This window comes from Gossypium arboreum, chromosome 12, assembly GCF_025698485.1.
Source record: "Gossypium arboreum isolate Shixiya-1 chromosome 12, ASM2569848v2, whole genome shotgun sequence".
NCBI classification, from domain to species: domain Eukaryota; kingdom Viridiplantae; phylum Streptophyta; class Magnoliopsida; order Malvales; family Malvaceae; genus Gossypium; species Gossypium arboreum.
In genome coordinates, this window is record NC_069081.1 from 58,913,505 (window position 1) to 58,931,189 (window position 17,685).

The following is a 17,685-nucleotide window of genomic DNA, read 5'->3' on the forward strand; positions in this document are numbered from 1 at the left end:
AAAAGAAGAAGGAAGTCGAGCTGTAGTTCGAACTAAGGATAGACTGAATTCAAATAAGCCTTCACTTTCAATCCGTTGAAATGTATGGGTTAGGATGACCAGCTTTCGTACAAGAGTTTACCTAGAAAAAACTATTTCTATCGGGAAAGCCTCGCTTATTCAAAGGGCTGATTTTTTTTAACCCTTTTTGCTCATAAGTAAGTAAGCGTTGGTAGGAGCGGCGGGATGATATTTAGTATATAAAAAATGAAAACCAAAAAGAAGAAATGGCAAGATAAATTGGATATCGATGGAGGAAATAACGATGTGGAAAAGCAGGCGAGATTATCTACAATGACACCGTAGACCAATTGAAAGGGATGTGGCGCGACTTGGTAGCATCTTTGTTTTGGATTGGATACAAAATGTCACGGGTTCCAATCTTGTCATCCCTACCTTCTCCTCAGGCGTAGCAAAGGTTAAGATTGATTCAAGACATGACAAATTTTAATTTAATGATACTAGATGCATGCAAGATGTAGTGAAGGTACAAAAATCATCCTTTTCTTTACAATTGTATCTCTTGTGATAAGAAAGCGCTCTTAGTTCAGTTTGGTAGAACGTGGGTCTCCAAAACCCGATATCGTAGGTTCAAATCCTACAGAGCGTGATTACGAATCAACAGACCCCATTACCGAGATATGGGAACTAAAATAAAATAAAAAAAATAAATAAATTATATCGAATCCATTTTCTATTTTGGAACGAACAACAACCAACTAACACTTTGACTTTACTTTAACTTATTAGATTCAGTAGTAGGTTTATTAATTGCACATAATATCTCGAATAAGAAGAAAAAAAGTATCGCACGATTGCTCGAAGAAATCAAACCTTTATTTTGGTCTAACTCGATTCTAAGACTAGTAATTCCTATGTTCGTTTCCTTTTAGGTTCTACATTTTTTCTTTCAATATTTTAGAGTGTAGGAATTCATTAGGTCTTCCAAGCGAAGGAGTAGCTATAAAATGGTGATGAATTGCGATTGGTCCAAACCTTCGACCAGCGACTTATTGCGACCCGCCCAGAATGCTCATCCATACTAAGACCTTATTCACACAGTGAAGAAAGGCCGAGTGGAAGAGGGCAGTCAGCTGGCTCGAGCGGCAGGAACTTTTGCTAAAATAATGAAGGAAGCAGCACTCCCCACTGCCAATTGAAAAACAAATTCTAGTCATTTATGCTGCTGTCAATGGATTCTGTGATCGAATGCCATTAGATAAAATTTCTCAATATGAGAGAGCTATTCCAAAAAGTATAAAACCTCAATTACTACAATCACTTTTAGAAAAAGGTGCTAACGAAAGAAAGATAGAACCAGATACATTCTTAAAAGAAAGCGCTTTGCCTTACCTATGATGTGATGCAAGGTAAGACTCAAAATAACTGGAAAAAATAGTACGGATTAAATTTTATCTTGATTCTGAAACTCAATTTGAGACACCTTTCCTGGGTTGATCGAAGAGCTGCTAACAAAAGGGCGAGGACCATATTTTGATCTGCCTCTTCTTCGATCCGGAATTCCCAGCAAATCCTTGACTCCTCGAATACAATGGGATTTCACACCTGGCAAATCTTTCACTCTGCCTCCTCTTATTAAGACCATAGAATGTTCCTGCGAATTATGACCTTCGCCTGGAATATAAGCAAATATATCATGTCGATTGCTCAACCGTACTTTAGCTATCTTACGTAGAGCTGAATTAGGTTTTTTCGGTGTTCTCGTTAAAACACGCGGGCATACTCCTTGCTTCTGGGGACATTGATCCGAAGCTCGAGTACGGTCCGTGCGCCGTTTTTCTTCTCTACCATGACGAATCAATTGATTTAATGTAGGCATCGCTCTTTCCTTTGTCCTTCCCCCCGATTTTCGCCCTAAAACTAGTGATTACTCCCGATCCGAAGCACCCCTTTTCCATTCATAAAAAGATCCAATCGTCAAAATCAATAAAAAGGCCATCATGGACCAAAATCCAAAGAGATCAATCTTGTTGGGAGGTACTGCCCAAGGAAAGGAAAAGGTTACTTCCGGATCAGGGATAATAAATAAAATTGAAACAAGATAAAATCTTATATCGAAACGACTTCTGGCATCACCGAAAGGATCGAAACCACATTCGTAGGCCGACAATTTTTCTGGATAGGTCGAACTATTGGAAGCAAATGGAAAAGGAAGACCAAGTAGGATCAAAGAAACTAGCGGACTAATCACTAAATAGATAGAAATAGGTGCAAATTCTGACATCACCACAGCCCACTTGGTTCTCTCGCTCCTTGCTCGCGGAGCGGCATACCGGAAAAAAAATGATAAAGGGTGCCAGCTACTGAGGCTCGCCGATTACTAACTGACCGATAATAGGGTTAACAATGTATGAAAGCCATTTTGCCACCCTAAAAACACAAGCATTTACAAGCACAATTGACCACATTTTTTCAGCTCAATAGGCAGCCAAAATATTCATTTCAATACACATTATAAGTCATATCAAACTTACTAATTACATATCCAAATACCTATTTAATAACATGCATAATCCATTCACTTAACAAGCACATACTAGGACTTAACTTACATAATTTCATTCCATTGTTCCTTGCCAAAACATACCAAAATTAACACTTCAATTCAACCAAAACATAACATCAAAATAAGCCAAATCACATGGCTTAACTTATATACAAAGATATACCAAAATCATGATATAAAGTAACATAGCTATCATTTTTTAAATTAGCCTATACATGCCATATTTACAAATTCACAAGTTCAAAGGTACCAATCAGGAATTGGATAGTGTGATGTGCAACTCCGACTTGTCCAAAACGAGTGAGCTAAGAAATATCTATAAAATATAGAAAAAGAAATAGAGTAAGATTTATAGCTTAGTAAGCCCGTATAATTCAGAATTAAATTTACCATTCATACTTAACCAAAGCAACATTTAAAATGCCAACAATTCAATTAACCAACACCTAATCACAAGTATCCATCATATGTTAGTCATTTGACAAATTCATGAAGCCATCCATTAATACAACACTTTGTATTATTTCAAAATTTACATATCATATATATACCATTAGTAACATTTATAATCTGTAACTTATCCGTATAACAGTATTTAGGCCCGTAGAACTTATTAGAATTTCAAAGGATACTAGAGTGAACATCATCAATAATTCGTCAATTCATTAACATAAATGCTCTTTCGAGCCATGATCGGTAAGCTCCTCCTGAGCTGATAACAGTAAGCTCTAATGAGCTGAAACGGCAAGCTCATACAAGCTGGAATGGTAAGCTCCAATTAGCTTAAACAGTAAGCTCTTACGAGCTGATATATCGGTAAGCTCATACGAGTTGTGGTGAGTCCGCAACAAATGCAGGAGCTCGACCAAAACGGTAATCTCAGTATCATGTCACTCGTATCCAATAAATTCATATAGTTCAAACAGGGCTCGGTAACAAATACACTTTTACCATTAAAGTATCCATACTTCAAGTATTTCAATTATACATACTCATTTCAATAATTAAAAGCATATAAAACTTCGATTCTAATTATACAAACTTATCTCGTATTTGCTAGTATAACTGTCGTCTACTCGTCTACTTCCATTTCCCCTGATCTAATTTCGATAATTGTTTATGTTGATCTATATATTATCAAATTTAATATTTTCAGTAACCATTTAATTCAATTCATATATATTTAGAAAATTACACATTTGCCCCTATAATTTTGACTACTTTGCAATTTAGTTCTTTTTACACAAAATAGAAATTGATGCAATTTACCCGTAACCCATGTATAGCCAAATTTCACATAACCTCATAGTAGCCCATAATTTCATTTTATTCACATTTTCAACCACAACATTTCTATCTTTCACAATTTAATCCCTAATTCTCATTATTGTCAAAAATCATTTTACAAAACTAGTTCAGCTATCATCAAGCTTCCATAATCTATCATTAAACATCAAAGAACTCAATTATTGAACAAAGGAAATTTACAAAATCATGAAAATATTCAAAAATTAAGGTACGAGCTAGCTAGATTAAGCTGCAACGAGCTCAAAAATGTCGAAATCATTAAAAATCGAGCTAAAACCATACCTTAATAAGTTAGAAGAGCTTAGCCAAACCTTTTCCTAAAAATGGTGATTCTTTCTTACTAAAATTGGCATAAAGAAGAAGAATGAACCATAATATGGCTTTGTTTTAATTAATTATTCATTAATAAGCCATTTACAAAATTAACTTTTATTAAAACATATAAAAATCATGCAAATTATGGACATAAATGTCCACTAACATTAACAAGGGTATATTATCAACTTAAAGACTTCCAATATTAATTTCATAGGCATTTGAGTCATTTAACTAATAGGTCTCATATTTTACACGTTATGCGATTTAGTGATTTTTACTGAATTAAGCATTTAAACGGTAAAATTTCTTTATGAAACTTTCACATAATTAATCTATCATACTGTAGACCTTATTAAAATAATAAAATAAATATTTTGACTTTGTATTTGTGGTCCCGAAACCACTGTTCCGATTTGACCAAAAAATGAGTTGTTACAACTGAGACACATGCTCGTGTCTCTGCCCGTGTGGACAAAAATAGGCCATTTACAAGGCCAATTTGCTGCCCTAACTTCAATTTACCTAAACAAGGCAAAATGTACAATTTCCATACACAAAAAGGCAGCCAAATCAATCCCAATTCCTGCACAATCCATGCTATACAAATACAACCATTTCACTTGCTCAAATATATACCAAAACAACATAATCTTTAACCTTAATTCATATGATATGTATATATATACCAACTTAATATTCACAACTGAAAACCATCCTCAACTCAATCAATTCATTCACTGTAATACATACCATTTAACTACCAATTTGACATGTAAATTTATGCCTCAATAAGACCTTTCTCAAGCTTTCATCCACCATAATTTAAAAAACCATTTTAACTTCCATAATGTCTTAGTTACAACCATGCCAAAACAAACCATCTTACAAGGCATTATATGTAACACCCCTATCCCGTATCCATTGCCAGAATAGGTAAGGGGCATTACCAGACAAATAGAACATTTCAAACCAATTCAGAATCACAGATATCATATAACATCATTTCATAAGCAATCATCTCTTAAGATGGTCTATGAGACCTAAAATGTACTTTTAAAAGACATTCGGGACTAAACCGAACACATTCATAAAGTTTAGAACTTTTAAAAAAAATTCAACTCTATAGAGCTCACACGCCCGTGTGACCAGGCCGTGTGCCCCATACGAGCATCAGACACACCCATGTGAACCAGCCGTGTCAAAACAGAGCTTATATACTGACTTATTCCCACAGCCAAAGGACACGCCTGTGTGCCACGGCCATGTGATTCTTAGCTAGCTACCGACTTAAGCCCACGGCCAACAAACACGCCCGTGCGCTATGGCCGTGTGGCATAATGTAGGCTTGGTTTAAGCCAATTTCCCACCCTTTTATGGGTCATTCCTACAAGCCAAATTAAACAACATTCATAAAAAACAATTTAGCCAATTTCATGCTCAAAACATGCTTCATTACAACTATTTCATCATCATTCACCAACTCATTCAAACCATACCCAAACTTAACACAAACATACCATTTGATAGCCAAATTTCATTGCATAACCTATATTTGCAATTCAAAACTTAATACATAAACCTACTAGCCTATACATGCCATACTTTAAAATATTTACACTTTCAAGAGTACCAAAATGAGATCGATAGTGTGGTGACAATCCTCGACTATCCCCGAGCCTTCAATAGCTACGATAACTGTAAAATAGACAGTAAACACACAGAGTAAGCTACAAAGAGCTTAGTAAGCCAAATACAATTGGTCTAACTACTAAAGCATATAAATACAATTCACCCATATAGATTCATAACCATTTCATAGAATAATTCATAAACTTAACCATGCTCCCTTGTTTGCATATATGTCATGCTTCATTTCCATACATAATTCACAGAGATAGAGTTTTTCATATTCAAAAATTTAGTATGACACAAACGTACCTGCATAGGTTATACATTTCATATACTCAAACTCAGATTTCGTACGCTATCATCAGACGGGTCAGAAACGGTATAGATGCTCATAAACAAGTACAATGCTGACGTCCCGAATGTGGGCTTACATGTAATTCAATATCGATGCCTTACAGATGTCAACTTTTCTTTGAAACATACATAGCTTTTCAGATATTAACATATTATCATACTTTACTCCAAAGATATTCATCAGGCGCTCAAGGCCATCCAATACAGATTATATTTTATATGTGCAGAATTTATTTCAATTAACACGTAATTGTAATTTGACTTACCTCTAACGGATTTCGGATAAAACGAGTCGTCTATTCAACTATTTTGGACTTCCCTTGATCTAAGTCTGATTTTCTTTGTTCTTGATCTAATACAATACAAATTCAACCATTCAATCATTCATTTCATTCAATTTAATCCATATACACATATTTAGGGCAGTTTACATTTTAGCCTTTACATTTTCAAACTTTGACAATTTAGTCCATTTTTCACAAAATCACCAATATGAAAATTTTCTTTGCAACAAGGGCTAGCCAAATTTTCATGGCTTCTATATAAGCCCATACAACATGTTCAATTCACAATTTAGTCCTTCTAAACCTCATTTTCAAAATTTAACCCAAATAGCTCAATTTCATCAAAAACTCAAAGACAAAACTTATGAACCATCTACCAAGCCTTCATAATTCATTCAAAAACATCACAAAACTCATGATATCAACAATGGCATTTCATGAAATCTTTAACAGAAATAGAAATTCAGAGATGGGTTTTGAAGAACACAAAGCAACGATCACAGAAACGTAGAAATTATCAAAAACTAATTTAATATCGTACCTTAATTAAGCAATCAAAGTGCCGAAACCTAAAATGGCTTTCTCCTTTTTCTTTTTCTTTGATTTTCGGCTATATGCATGATAATATGGCCAGTTTCATGTTTTCATTTTATTATTATAACATTATAATCACCTTTTACCATTTTACCCTTAATGACATAACATTAATTTCTACCAACTCATGTCCATATTTGTCCATGCATTATTACAATGGTCCAATTGACATGCAAGGACCTTTATTTTAAAAGCCAAGCCAAATAGGTGCTTTAGCATCTAGCACTCAACTTTTACACTTTACGCGATTTAATCTTTTTTCATAATTAAGCACAGAAACAGACAAATTAAATCACAGAAATTTTCACAGATGTAAATTCACATATCACAGACACAAAAAATAATATTAAAATATTTTTAGACTAGGATTTGTGGTCCCGAAACCACTATTCTGACTAGGGTCAAAACTGGACTGTTACAATTCTCCCCCATTAGGGATTTTCGTCAAACGATCAACTATAATCCAAATTGCATCTTTCTTTTCCGGAGACAGAGGCAAACCCGAAACAAAATCCATGGTCACTCGATCCCATTTCCATTTCGGAATCATAATTGATTGTAATAACCCAGATTGCACCTGATGCTCAGCTTTAACTTGCTGACAGATTAAACATCTCAAAACAAAGTCAGAAATACCTCTTTTCATTCCAGACCACCAATGTAGTTGTTTCAAATCGTTATACATTTTCGTACTTCCCGGACGTACAGAAAATCTACTAGTGTGAGCTTCACTCAAAATCATTTGAATCAAATCCAGATTTCTTGGAACACAAAGTCTATTTCTGAACCTCAGACAATCATCATCATCTATTCGAAATTCAGAGTCAGAATCAGAATTACACTGAGTTCGTTTAGCCATAATCTCATCATCAACCTTCTGAGCTTCGATAATCTGTTGTAAAAAAAATGCCTCGCTTTTAATTCAGCTAAAACTGAACCATCACCAGACAGAAATAAATGAGCATTCATTGCAAATGACAATTTTTGACTTAAAGCATCAACAACCATATTTGCTTTTCCCGAGTGATAATCAATCACAAGTTTGTAGTCTTGTAGCAGTTCTAACCATCTTTTTTGTCGCAAATTCAAATCTTTTTGTGTCATTAAATATTTCAGACTTTTATGATCAGAAAACACGTGACATTTTTCACCAAACAGATAGTGACGCCAGATCTTCAAAGCAAATACAATGGCAACTAACTCAAGGTTGTGTGTTGGATAGTTCTTCTCATGCGACTTTAATTGTCTCGAAGCATAAGAAACAACTTTTCCTTCTTGCATTAAAACACAATTGAGTCCATTCAATGAAGCATCACTGTAAACAACGAATTCTTTACCTGACTCAGGTTGTACCAATACCGGAGCTTTAGTTAACAGAGCTTTTAACCGATCAAAACTTCTCTGACATTTCTCAGACCATTCAAATTTCACATTTTTCTGAAGTAATTTTGTCAATGGAGTTGCTATCACAAAGAAATATTTTACAAATCGTCTGTAGTAACTGGCAAGTCCCAGAAAACTATGGACTTCAGATACATTCCTCAGAGGCTTCCAATCCAGAATAGTTGAAATCTTACTCGGATCAACTCGGATACCGGATGCTAATACAATATGACCCAGAAAACCAACTTCTCGCAACCAGAATTCACATTTACTAAACTTTGCATACAACTGTTTATCTCGCAGAGTCTGTAGCACTACTTTTAGATGTTTAGCATGCTCAGATTCATCACGTGAATAAATCAAAATATCATCAATGAATACAACAACAAATTGATCAAGATACGGTCCGAAAATTCTATTCATTAAATCCATAAATACAGCAGGTGCATTCGTTAAACCAAAAGGCATAACTAAAAATTCATAATGCCCATACCTCGTTCTGAAAGCAGTTTTCGAAATATCAAAGTCCTTTACTCGCAACTGGTAGTAACCCGATCTCAGATCCACCTTCGAAAACACAGTAGCACCTTTCAACTGATCGAATAAATCATCAATTCTAGGCAGAGGGTATTTATTCTTTATAGTCACTTTATTAAGCTGTCAGTAATCAATACACATTCTCATTGTGCCATCTTTCATTTTCACAAATAGTACAGGAGCACCCAATGGTGAAAAACTCGGTCTAGCAAACCCTCGATCGGTCAATTCTTGCAACTGAGATTTTAATTCCTTTAACTCGATTAGAGCCATTCTATACGGAGCTATTGAAATCAGAGTAGTACCAGATACAAATTCAATGCCAAACTCGACTTCTCGAATCGGAGGCAAACCAGGTAGTTCTTCAGGAAACACATCAGAGAATTCACATACAACGGGCACTGATTCAACTTGCCTATCATCCACTTTCGAGTCTAACACATAAGCTAAGTAGGCTTCACAGCCTTTCTTCACAAATTTTCGTATTTTCATTGCAGATACCACAGCTGGTAGTCCATTCCGATCACTAGACTCAATTCGGATTATTTCATCATTCTTACACATTAAATCAATGACTTTTTGTTTGCAATTCACAATAGCATCATTCAAAGTTAACCAATCCATTCCCAGAATTATGTCAAATTCATCGAAAGGTAAAAGCATCAGATCAGCAGGAAAATAGATATCTCGTAACATTAACGGGCAATTCTTGAAAACTTTATCAACCAAGACACTTTTTCCTCAGGGGTTCAATACTCTAATTACGAATTCAGTAGACTCTACAGGCAAAGTCTTACTATGCACTAAATTCATACATATATAAGAATGCGTCGATCCAGGGTCTATCAATGCAATCACAGAAGTATCATAAAGAGTAAAAGTACCAATAATCACATCTAGAGATGAGGTTTCCTCATAAGCTCGGATAGTATAGGCTCTAGTAGGTGCTCTGGCCTCAGATCTAACAGCAATATCCCCAGTAGCTCTTTGACCACCACTTGCATTTCTCGAATCTCTAGAAGGTCTACCCCTATTGAGGTGTTACCCAATCTCGGATTCTGTACATTCTCTCTCTCACCAGGTTCAGAACAATCTCTTACAAAATGATCCAGAGATCCACATCGGAAACAGGCTCAATCATTCAATCTACAATTTCCTGGATGTCATTTACCATAGTCTTTACATTCAGGTCTCTCAGATCGAACATTCCCAACACTTGCAACAGAAGTAGCAGGGACTCTGAAGTTTTAATGCGATATAGCTCGATCTCGATTTGAATGTCCCACATTAGTATTTGGACGGCTTTGATCATCTCGGAATTTTTTCACATAGATTGAAATGATCTACTCAAAAATCTCTTTCTAGCATCTCTAGTGTCAGAATCAGCTTTTCTTTTCTCTTTACTTAATTCTTCAGCTTTACATGCTAGCTCAATGAGCACTACCATTTCTTTAATTTCAAAAATCCTAACTAACAGACGGATATCTTTGTTTATTCCATCTTCAAACCTTTTGCACATTATTGCTTCATCCGAAACACAATTCCGAGCATACTAGCTCAATTTCACAAATTCACGTTTGTATTTAGTAGCAGACATACGGCCCTGTTTAATCTCGAGAAACTCTTTATGTTTCTGATCAATGAATCTCTGGCTAATGTATTTCTTCCAGAATTTAGCTTGGAAGAAATCCCAAGTAACCCGTTCACTCGGAACCACAGATATTAAAGTTTTCCACCAATGATACGTTGTATCTCTCAGAAGTGAAACGGCACATTTAACACATTCCTTAGGATTCAGAGACATTTCATCAAACACTCGTACTGTATTCTCTAACCAGAATTCGTCTCTTTCAGCATCATCATTCCTTGTAGCTCAGAATTTTCAGCCCCATACTTTCTAATCTTATCAACCAGTGGTCTACTTAGTTGAACTAGACTCATCGAGGGCATAGCAGAAATTTGAGAAGAATTAACTAGGGGTGGAGGTTGCTGTACAGCCGGATTGGTTCTAATATATTGAGTGAACCAATCATTCATCATTTGATAGAAGGCTTGCTTAGCCTCGCTATCACGGCTACTCATAGCCGGTTGTGAATCATCTTGCACCGTCCCTTGCGCGGGAGCAAGCACATTGCTTTCTACATCGTCAGCTACAGCTCCAGCGGGATCCATTTGCTATATAAAAGCACATTTCAAAGTCAGGAGTCATCACACTATCACAGATTCAAATATATGGCATGTATAGCTAGACTCATATACGCTATGGTAGTTCTAGAAACGACTAAACCATAGCTCTGATACCAATAAAATGTAACACCCCTATCCCGTATCCGTTGTCGGAATAGGCAAGGGGTATTACCAGACAAACAGAACATTTCAAACCAATTCAGAATCACAGATATCAAATAACATCATTTCAAAAGCCTCCAAAGATGGTCTACGAGACATAAAATGTACTTTTAAGAGACATTCGGGACTAAATCGAATACATTCATAAAGTTTAGAACTTTTAAAAAAAATTCAATTCTATAGAGGTCACACGCCCGTGTGACCAAGCCGTGTGTAACACCCCTAGCCCGAGTCCGATCGCTGGTTTAGGCTAAGAGGTATTACCGAGCTAAACATTTAATTTCTCATTCACATTAATTAACATAAACAGAGATCGAGCAGCATAATACTAATCTTTGAGTTATATATATATGCCATTTTCATCTGGCCAAAATATTTACAATTACAAAACATATTTTGCCAACAGTCTAACCTATACATGCCATATCGAGACCAAAATACAACTGTATCAACAAAATCGATAGTATGATGAACTGCTGACGATCCCCGAGTCGGTGGCCAAAATCAACAATCTATAAAATAGAAAAATAAGAAACAGAGTAAGCTTTCGAAGCTTAGTAAGTTTTAAACATTTCATACCATTAAAGCTTGTCATTTAAATCGAAAATTGAGTATCACAAAATTCGTATTCTAATTGTCATTAACTTGGCCGAATATACACAAGTACACTAGTTATAAAACCTATTGGCCGAATATATATATATGAATACACAAGAAATTTCCAACACATATTTCACTATACTATATGGCTTAAGCAATTACTTTAAGTCACATACTTTCATATGATGACATACCTTGACCGAATAGGTCATTGTCTTATTCTTAAATACAAAATTCATCCACACATATATATATATATCGTTCTTTGATACTAATAATTTACTTTCCAATCAATTCACATATGAGTACAAAATACATATCTTAACATGTAAAATATATTTATTACTTACTCGACAATGGATACCACGAATATTCAATGTCGTAATCTTACTTAACTTACTGGCATCGGTCCTGTCAAGTCTTAGAACTCGAAACACATTTCTAACACGAGCCTACGGGTCTTTAACCCGGATTCCATTCCAGCACGAAGCCTGCGGGTCTTTAAACTTGGATACAATTCCAGCATATAGCCTGCGGGTCTTTAAATCCGGATACAATTCCAGCATATAGCCTGCGGGTCTTTAAATCCGGATACCATTCCAGCATAAAGCCTGCGGGTCTTTAAGCCCGGATACACACATCAAATATCATACCTATTTAATCATTTACTAACACATCTTATGGAAAATTTCACATTAGTAGCCATTTGCTACATTCGGACATAAGCTTCATATGAACACCATCATTTTCATTTTGGTTTAAAAATCATACATACATATCATATATACCTCTCACCAATCAATCTTAAGTTGAATTGGTCATTCAACAATAGATCATGTACTTAGATTATTTACCACACAACTTAATTCAAATAGAACCAAAAAGATCAAAATTCATCTAGTATATATATATCAAGGCATCATTAATTTTATACTAAAGGCGATTACTCAAAACTTACCTCGGATATTTTGAACAATTGCGGATAGGCTACTCGATTGCTTTCTCCTTTCCCCTATTGGATTTAGTTCCTCTTTGCTCTTGAGCTTTAATTTAAACAAATGAATTTGTTTAATTACTTACTCAAGTTTAATTCTTTAATAGTCACATCTGACAATCATATAATTTCAATGCATATTATGTTTTATAAAACATGCCATGACTCGATTTCATGCTTATCTAATCTCTATCTAAATCACATGCACAAACAAAGATTCACCTAACTTATTATGCTACCTTATGCACGAATTCAACCATATAAATACGAATATCAACTTATTGAACATTTATCACATTTCCACTTGCTATTTATCAATAATGCCGCACACACACACAAATACATTCATACTCATAGGCATGCAATTCCATTAATGATTACTATATGACCCATTCATTTCTAACTATTCAACTCAACCTTCATATTCAATTTTATAGGTAATGCCGAATGCCCAACTTAATCAAACTCAAAATTTAGTTTTCATCATTTTAATTAATTACTACTTATTCTTCAAAATTTCAAATACAATGTAATTAGCACCTATACACTTAAACCGAATTAACAAGCACCTATAGACGTTGGTCGAATGCCATTAAACACAAGTCATCAAAGATCTTATTTTTAATCACCGTATATATATAATTAGTAAAATGGATTGATTATACATATATACTAGCAAAACCGAACATAATAATTTTACCTATGCATAACATTACTCACATTCCAATACTCATATTATTCAAAATCATACCCTAAAAAAAAGAATCATGAACAATGCCGAATCCTTAGATGTTTAAACATTTAATTTACTCAATTCAAAACACCTAAATGGCATTTGTTCAAGACATTAAGCAACTCCATGTTTGGCTATTACACATATGAGCATTAACAATTCATACTTTTAACAAGATCAACTTCTTTCATCAACAAATTATTCATCAAAACTTAAAGGCAATAATCAAATTCCTTCTTTATCAACCATAACCGAATGTTCAATTCATCCATCAAAATTCAAAATTTTGGCGTGGGCTAAGTAAGAAACATGATGATTAACCTAAAACAAGCTAGAATTTCAAAAATCTAACACAATTTACTAACCTTCCTTATGATTCAAATGGCCGAATGTCTTGCTCCTCTTTTTCTTTCTTTAGATTCGCTAAGAAGAACAAAGATGAGACTTTGTTTTCTTCACCATTCTTTCTATTATTATTTTATTTTATTCATCTATATTATAAAGTATAAAGCCATTTAACTAATAATTAATACATATATTTAATATAAAAACATCATCATGGCCGGCCACTATAAACAAAAATGGATATTTGACATGCAAGTCCAACCTTTTTATAACATGCATTAATAGACCACTTTTAAATTTACCTATCACATTTCACAATTATCTCACATAAGTCCTATTTAATAAATTTCACATACAAATGACAAAATTAAAGCATGAAACTTTCACACATGCATGGACACATACAATAAGCATAGAATATAACGGTTAATTATTTTTATGACTCGGTTTTGTGGTCCCAAAACCACTTTTCAACTAGGGTCAAATTAGGGCTGTCACACCGTGTGCCACACGCGCGCATCAGACACGCCCATGTGAACCAGCCGTGCCAAAATAGAGCTTATATACTGACTTATTCCCACATCCGTGTGATTCTTAGCTAGCTACTGACTTAAGCCCATGGCCAACAAACATGCCTGTGTGCTATGGCCATGTGGCACAATGCAGGCTTGGTTTAAGCCAATTTCCCACCCCTTTATAGGTCATTCGTACAAGCCAAATTAAACAACATTCATACAAAATATTTAGCCAATTTCATGCTCAAAACATGCTTCATTACAACTATTTCATCATTATTCAACAACTTATTCAAACCATACCAAAACTTAACACAAACATACCATTTGATAGCCAACTTTCATTGCATAACCTATATTTACAATTCAAAGCTTAATACATAAACCTTCTAGCCTAAACATGCCATACTTTAAAATATTTACACTTTCAAGAGTACCAAAATGAAATCGATAGTGTGGTGACAATCCTCGACTATCCCCGAGACTTCAGTAGCTATGATAACTATAAAACAGACAGTAAACTCACAGAGTAAGCTACAAAGAGCTTAGTAAGCCAAATACAATTGGTCTAACTACTAAAGCATATAAATACAATTCACCAATATAGATTCATAACAATTTCATAGAATAATTCATAAACTTAACCATGCTCCTTTGTTTGCATATATGTCATGCTTCATTTCCATACATAATTCACAGAGACAGAGTTTTTCATATTCAAAAATTTAGTATGATACAAACGTACCTGCACAGGTTATACATTTCATATACTCAAACTCAGATTTCATACGCTATCATCAGACGGGTCAGAAACAATATAGATGCTCATAAACAAGTACAATGTCAACGTCCCAGACGTGGTCTTACATGAAATTCAATATCGATGCCTCTATCCCAGACAGGGTCTTACACGAAATCAGATACAATGTCGATGTCCCAGACATGGTCTTATACGTAAATCTCAATCGAGGCCTATGTCCCAGACACGGTCTTACACGATGTCTTAGACAGATGTCAACTTTTCTTAGAAACATACAGAGCTTTTCAGATATTAACATATTATCATACTTTACTCCAAAGATATTCATCAGGCACGCAAGGCCATCCAATACAGATTACAGCTTATATGTGCAGAATTTATTTCAATTAACACGTAATTGTAATTTGACTTACCTCGAATGAATTTCGGATAAAACGAGTCGTCTATTCAACTATTTTGGACTTCCCCCAATCTAAGTCTGATTTTCTTTGTTCTTGATCTAATACAATACAAATTCAACCATTTAATCATTCAGTTCATTCAATTTAATCCATATACACATATTTAGGGCACTTTACATTTTAGCCCATACATTTTCACACTTTGACAATTTATTCCATTTTTCACAAAATCACCAATATGTAAAATTTCTTTGCAACAAGGGCTAGCCAAATTTTCATGGCTTCTATATAAGCCCATACAACATGTTCAATTCACAATTTAGTCCTTCTAAACCTCATTTTCAAAATTTAACCCAAATAGCTTAATTTCATCAAAAACTCAAAGACAAAACTTATGAACCATCTACCAAGCCTTCATAATTCATTCAAAAACATCACAAAACTCATGATATCAATAATGGCATTTCATGAAATCTTTAACTGAAATAGAAATTCAGACATTGGTTTTGAAGAACACAAAGCAACGATCATAGAAACGTAGAAATTATCAAAAATCGAGTTAAAACCGTACATTCATCAAGCAATCAAATTGTCGAAACCTAAAATGGCTTTCTCCTTTTTCTTTTTCTTTGATTTTCGGCTATATGCATGATAATATGGCCAGTTTCATGTTTTCATTTTATTATTATAACATTATAATCACCTTTTACCATTTTACCCTTAATGACATAAAATTAATTTCTACCAACTCATGTCCATATTTGTCCATGCATTAGTACAATGGTCCAATTGACATGCAAGGACCTTTATTTTAAAAGCCAAGCCAAATAGGTGCTTTAGCATCTAGCACTCAACTTTTACACTTTACGCGATTTAATCCTTTTTCATAATTAAGCACAGAAACAAACAAATTAAATCACAAAAAATTTTCACAGATGTAAATTCACATATCATAGACACAGAAAATAATATTAAATTATTTTTTGAACTCGAATTTGTGGTCCCGAAACCACTATTCTGACTAGGGTCAAAATCGGACTGTTACGTTATAAAGATCTTGCAAAAGTCATCAACAACCATTTCTAATAGCCAAACACATATCAATATCAACATCATTCACAAGCCAAATCTCATGGCTATAACCATGACCAAAATACCACATGTAGCCTATACATGCCATATACCTTAATTGTATAATTCAAAAGTACTAACTTAGATGTTTGATAGTGCAATGATGTTCTCGACGACTCTTGGATTTGAGCTAGCCTTGATTCACTATAAAACTTAGAAAAATAACACGAAGTAAGCTTCATAGCTTAGTAAGCTTGTATGTGAATAGCTTAATTCATCGAATAAATGCAAATCAACCAATTACACATGACAAAACCATATACACATTAACTACAAACCTTTTTCATGTCTCCAAACATGATCTAATACAAACTAATTGAACTTTCAAATTTAATACTCGAATAGGTTTTGCACATACCTATATCGCTTCGTACTGACCTCTTTCTCGACCAGATCATTCCTTTACCAGTTGATCCATTTGAAATAGAAATAAGATACTCAGGAGTCTTCTACCATAAGTACCTATACCATGGCCTGTAGCCAAATGAAGGTAACTTATCCGAAGAACTATTATCATGGCCTGAAGCTAAATAATCCGATATGCATCGCCCGAAGTCGAATCAAAAAAATATGCACCCGAAGTGCTAATATTATGGCCCGAAGCTTATTCAACGTATCACTTACTAACATGTCAATAGTATCTAAAACTATTCTTAAGGTTCAACCGGGCTTTCACACTTTTCGTTTCTATCTTCGAATGCATTCGTAGAGTCGTTTTTACGATTCATACATTATCCATAACCCTGTTTTAATGAATTATACAATATTAAAGCATTTTAACATATATTTATAATGTAATCATCACCTACGAACTTACCTCATATTTGGAATAGGCGGATCGGGTCGACTACTCGATAAACTTGCTTTTCCCCCGTTCTAAATCC

General features: G+C 34.5%; 2 protein-coding genes and 1 non-coding gene across 3 annotated transcripts; 1 reads left to right on the top strand and 2 right to left on the bottom strand.

Annotated features, from left to right (window-relative positions):
- Positions 1-575: 575 nt before the first annotated feature.
- On the top strand, positions 576-649 carry TRNAW-CCA (transfer RNA tryptophan (anticodon CCA)). Its single transcript has one exon. It is a non-coding gene; the product is annotated as a tRNA-Trp (tRNA).
- Positions 650-1,444: 795 nt separating this feature from the next.
- LOC108465560 (ribosomal protein S12, mitochondrial) lies at positions 1,445-1,879 on the bottom strand. The gene has a single exon (XM_017765907.2). It carries the CDS (start codon positions 1,877-1,879, stop codon positions 1,445-1,447), a length of 435 nt encoding a protein of 144 aa, XP_017621396.2.
- On the bottom strand, positions 1,532-2,284 carry LOC128285190 (NADH-ubiquinone oxidoreductase chain 3). Its single transcript, XM_053022579.1, has one exon. The coding sequence runs from the start codon at positions 2,282-2,284 to the stop codon at positions 1,928-1,930; it is 357 nt and encodes a 118-aa protein (XP_052878539.1). The 3' UTR covers positions 1,532-1,927.
- Between the last annotated feature and the right edge of the window lie 15,401 nt (positions 2,285-17,685).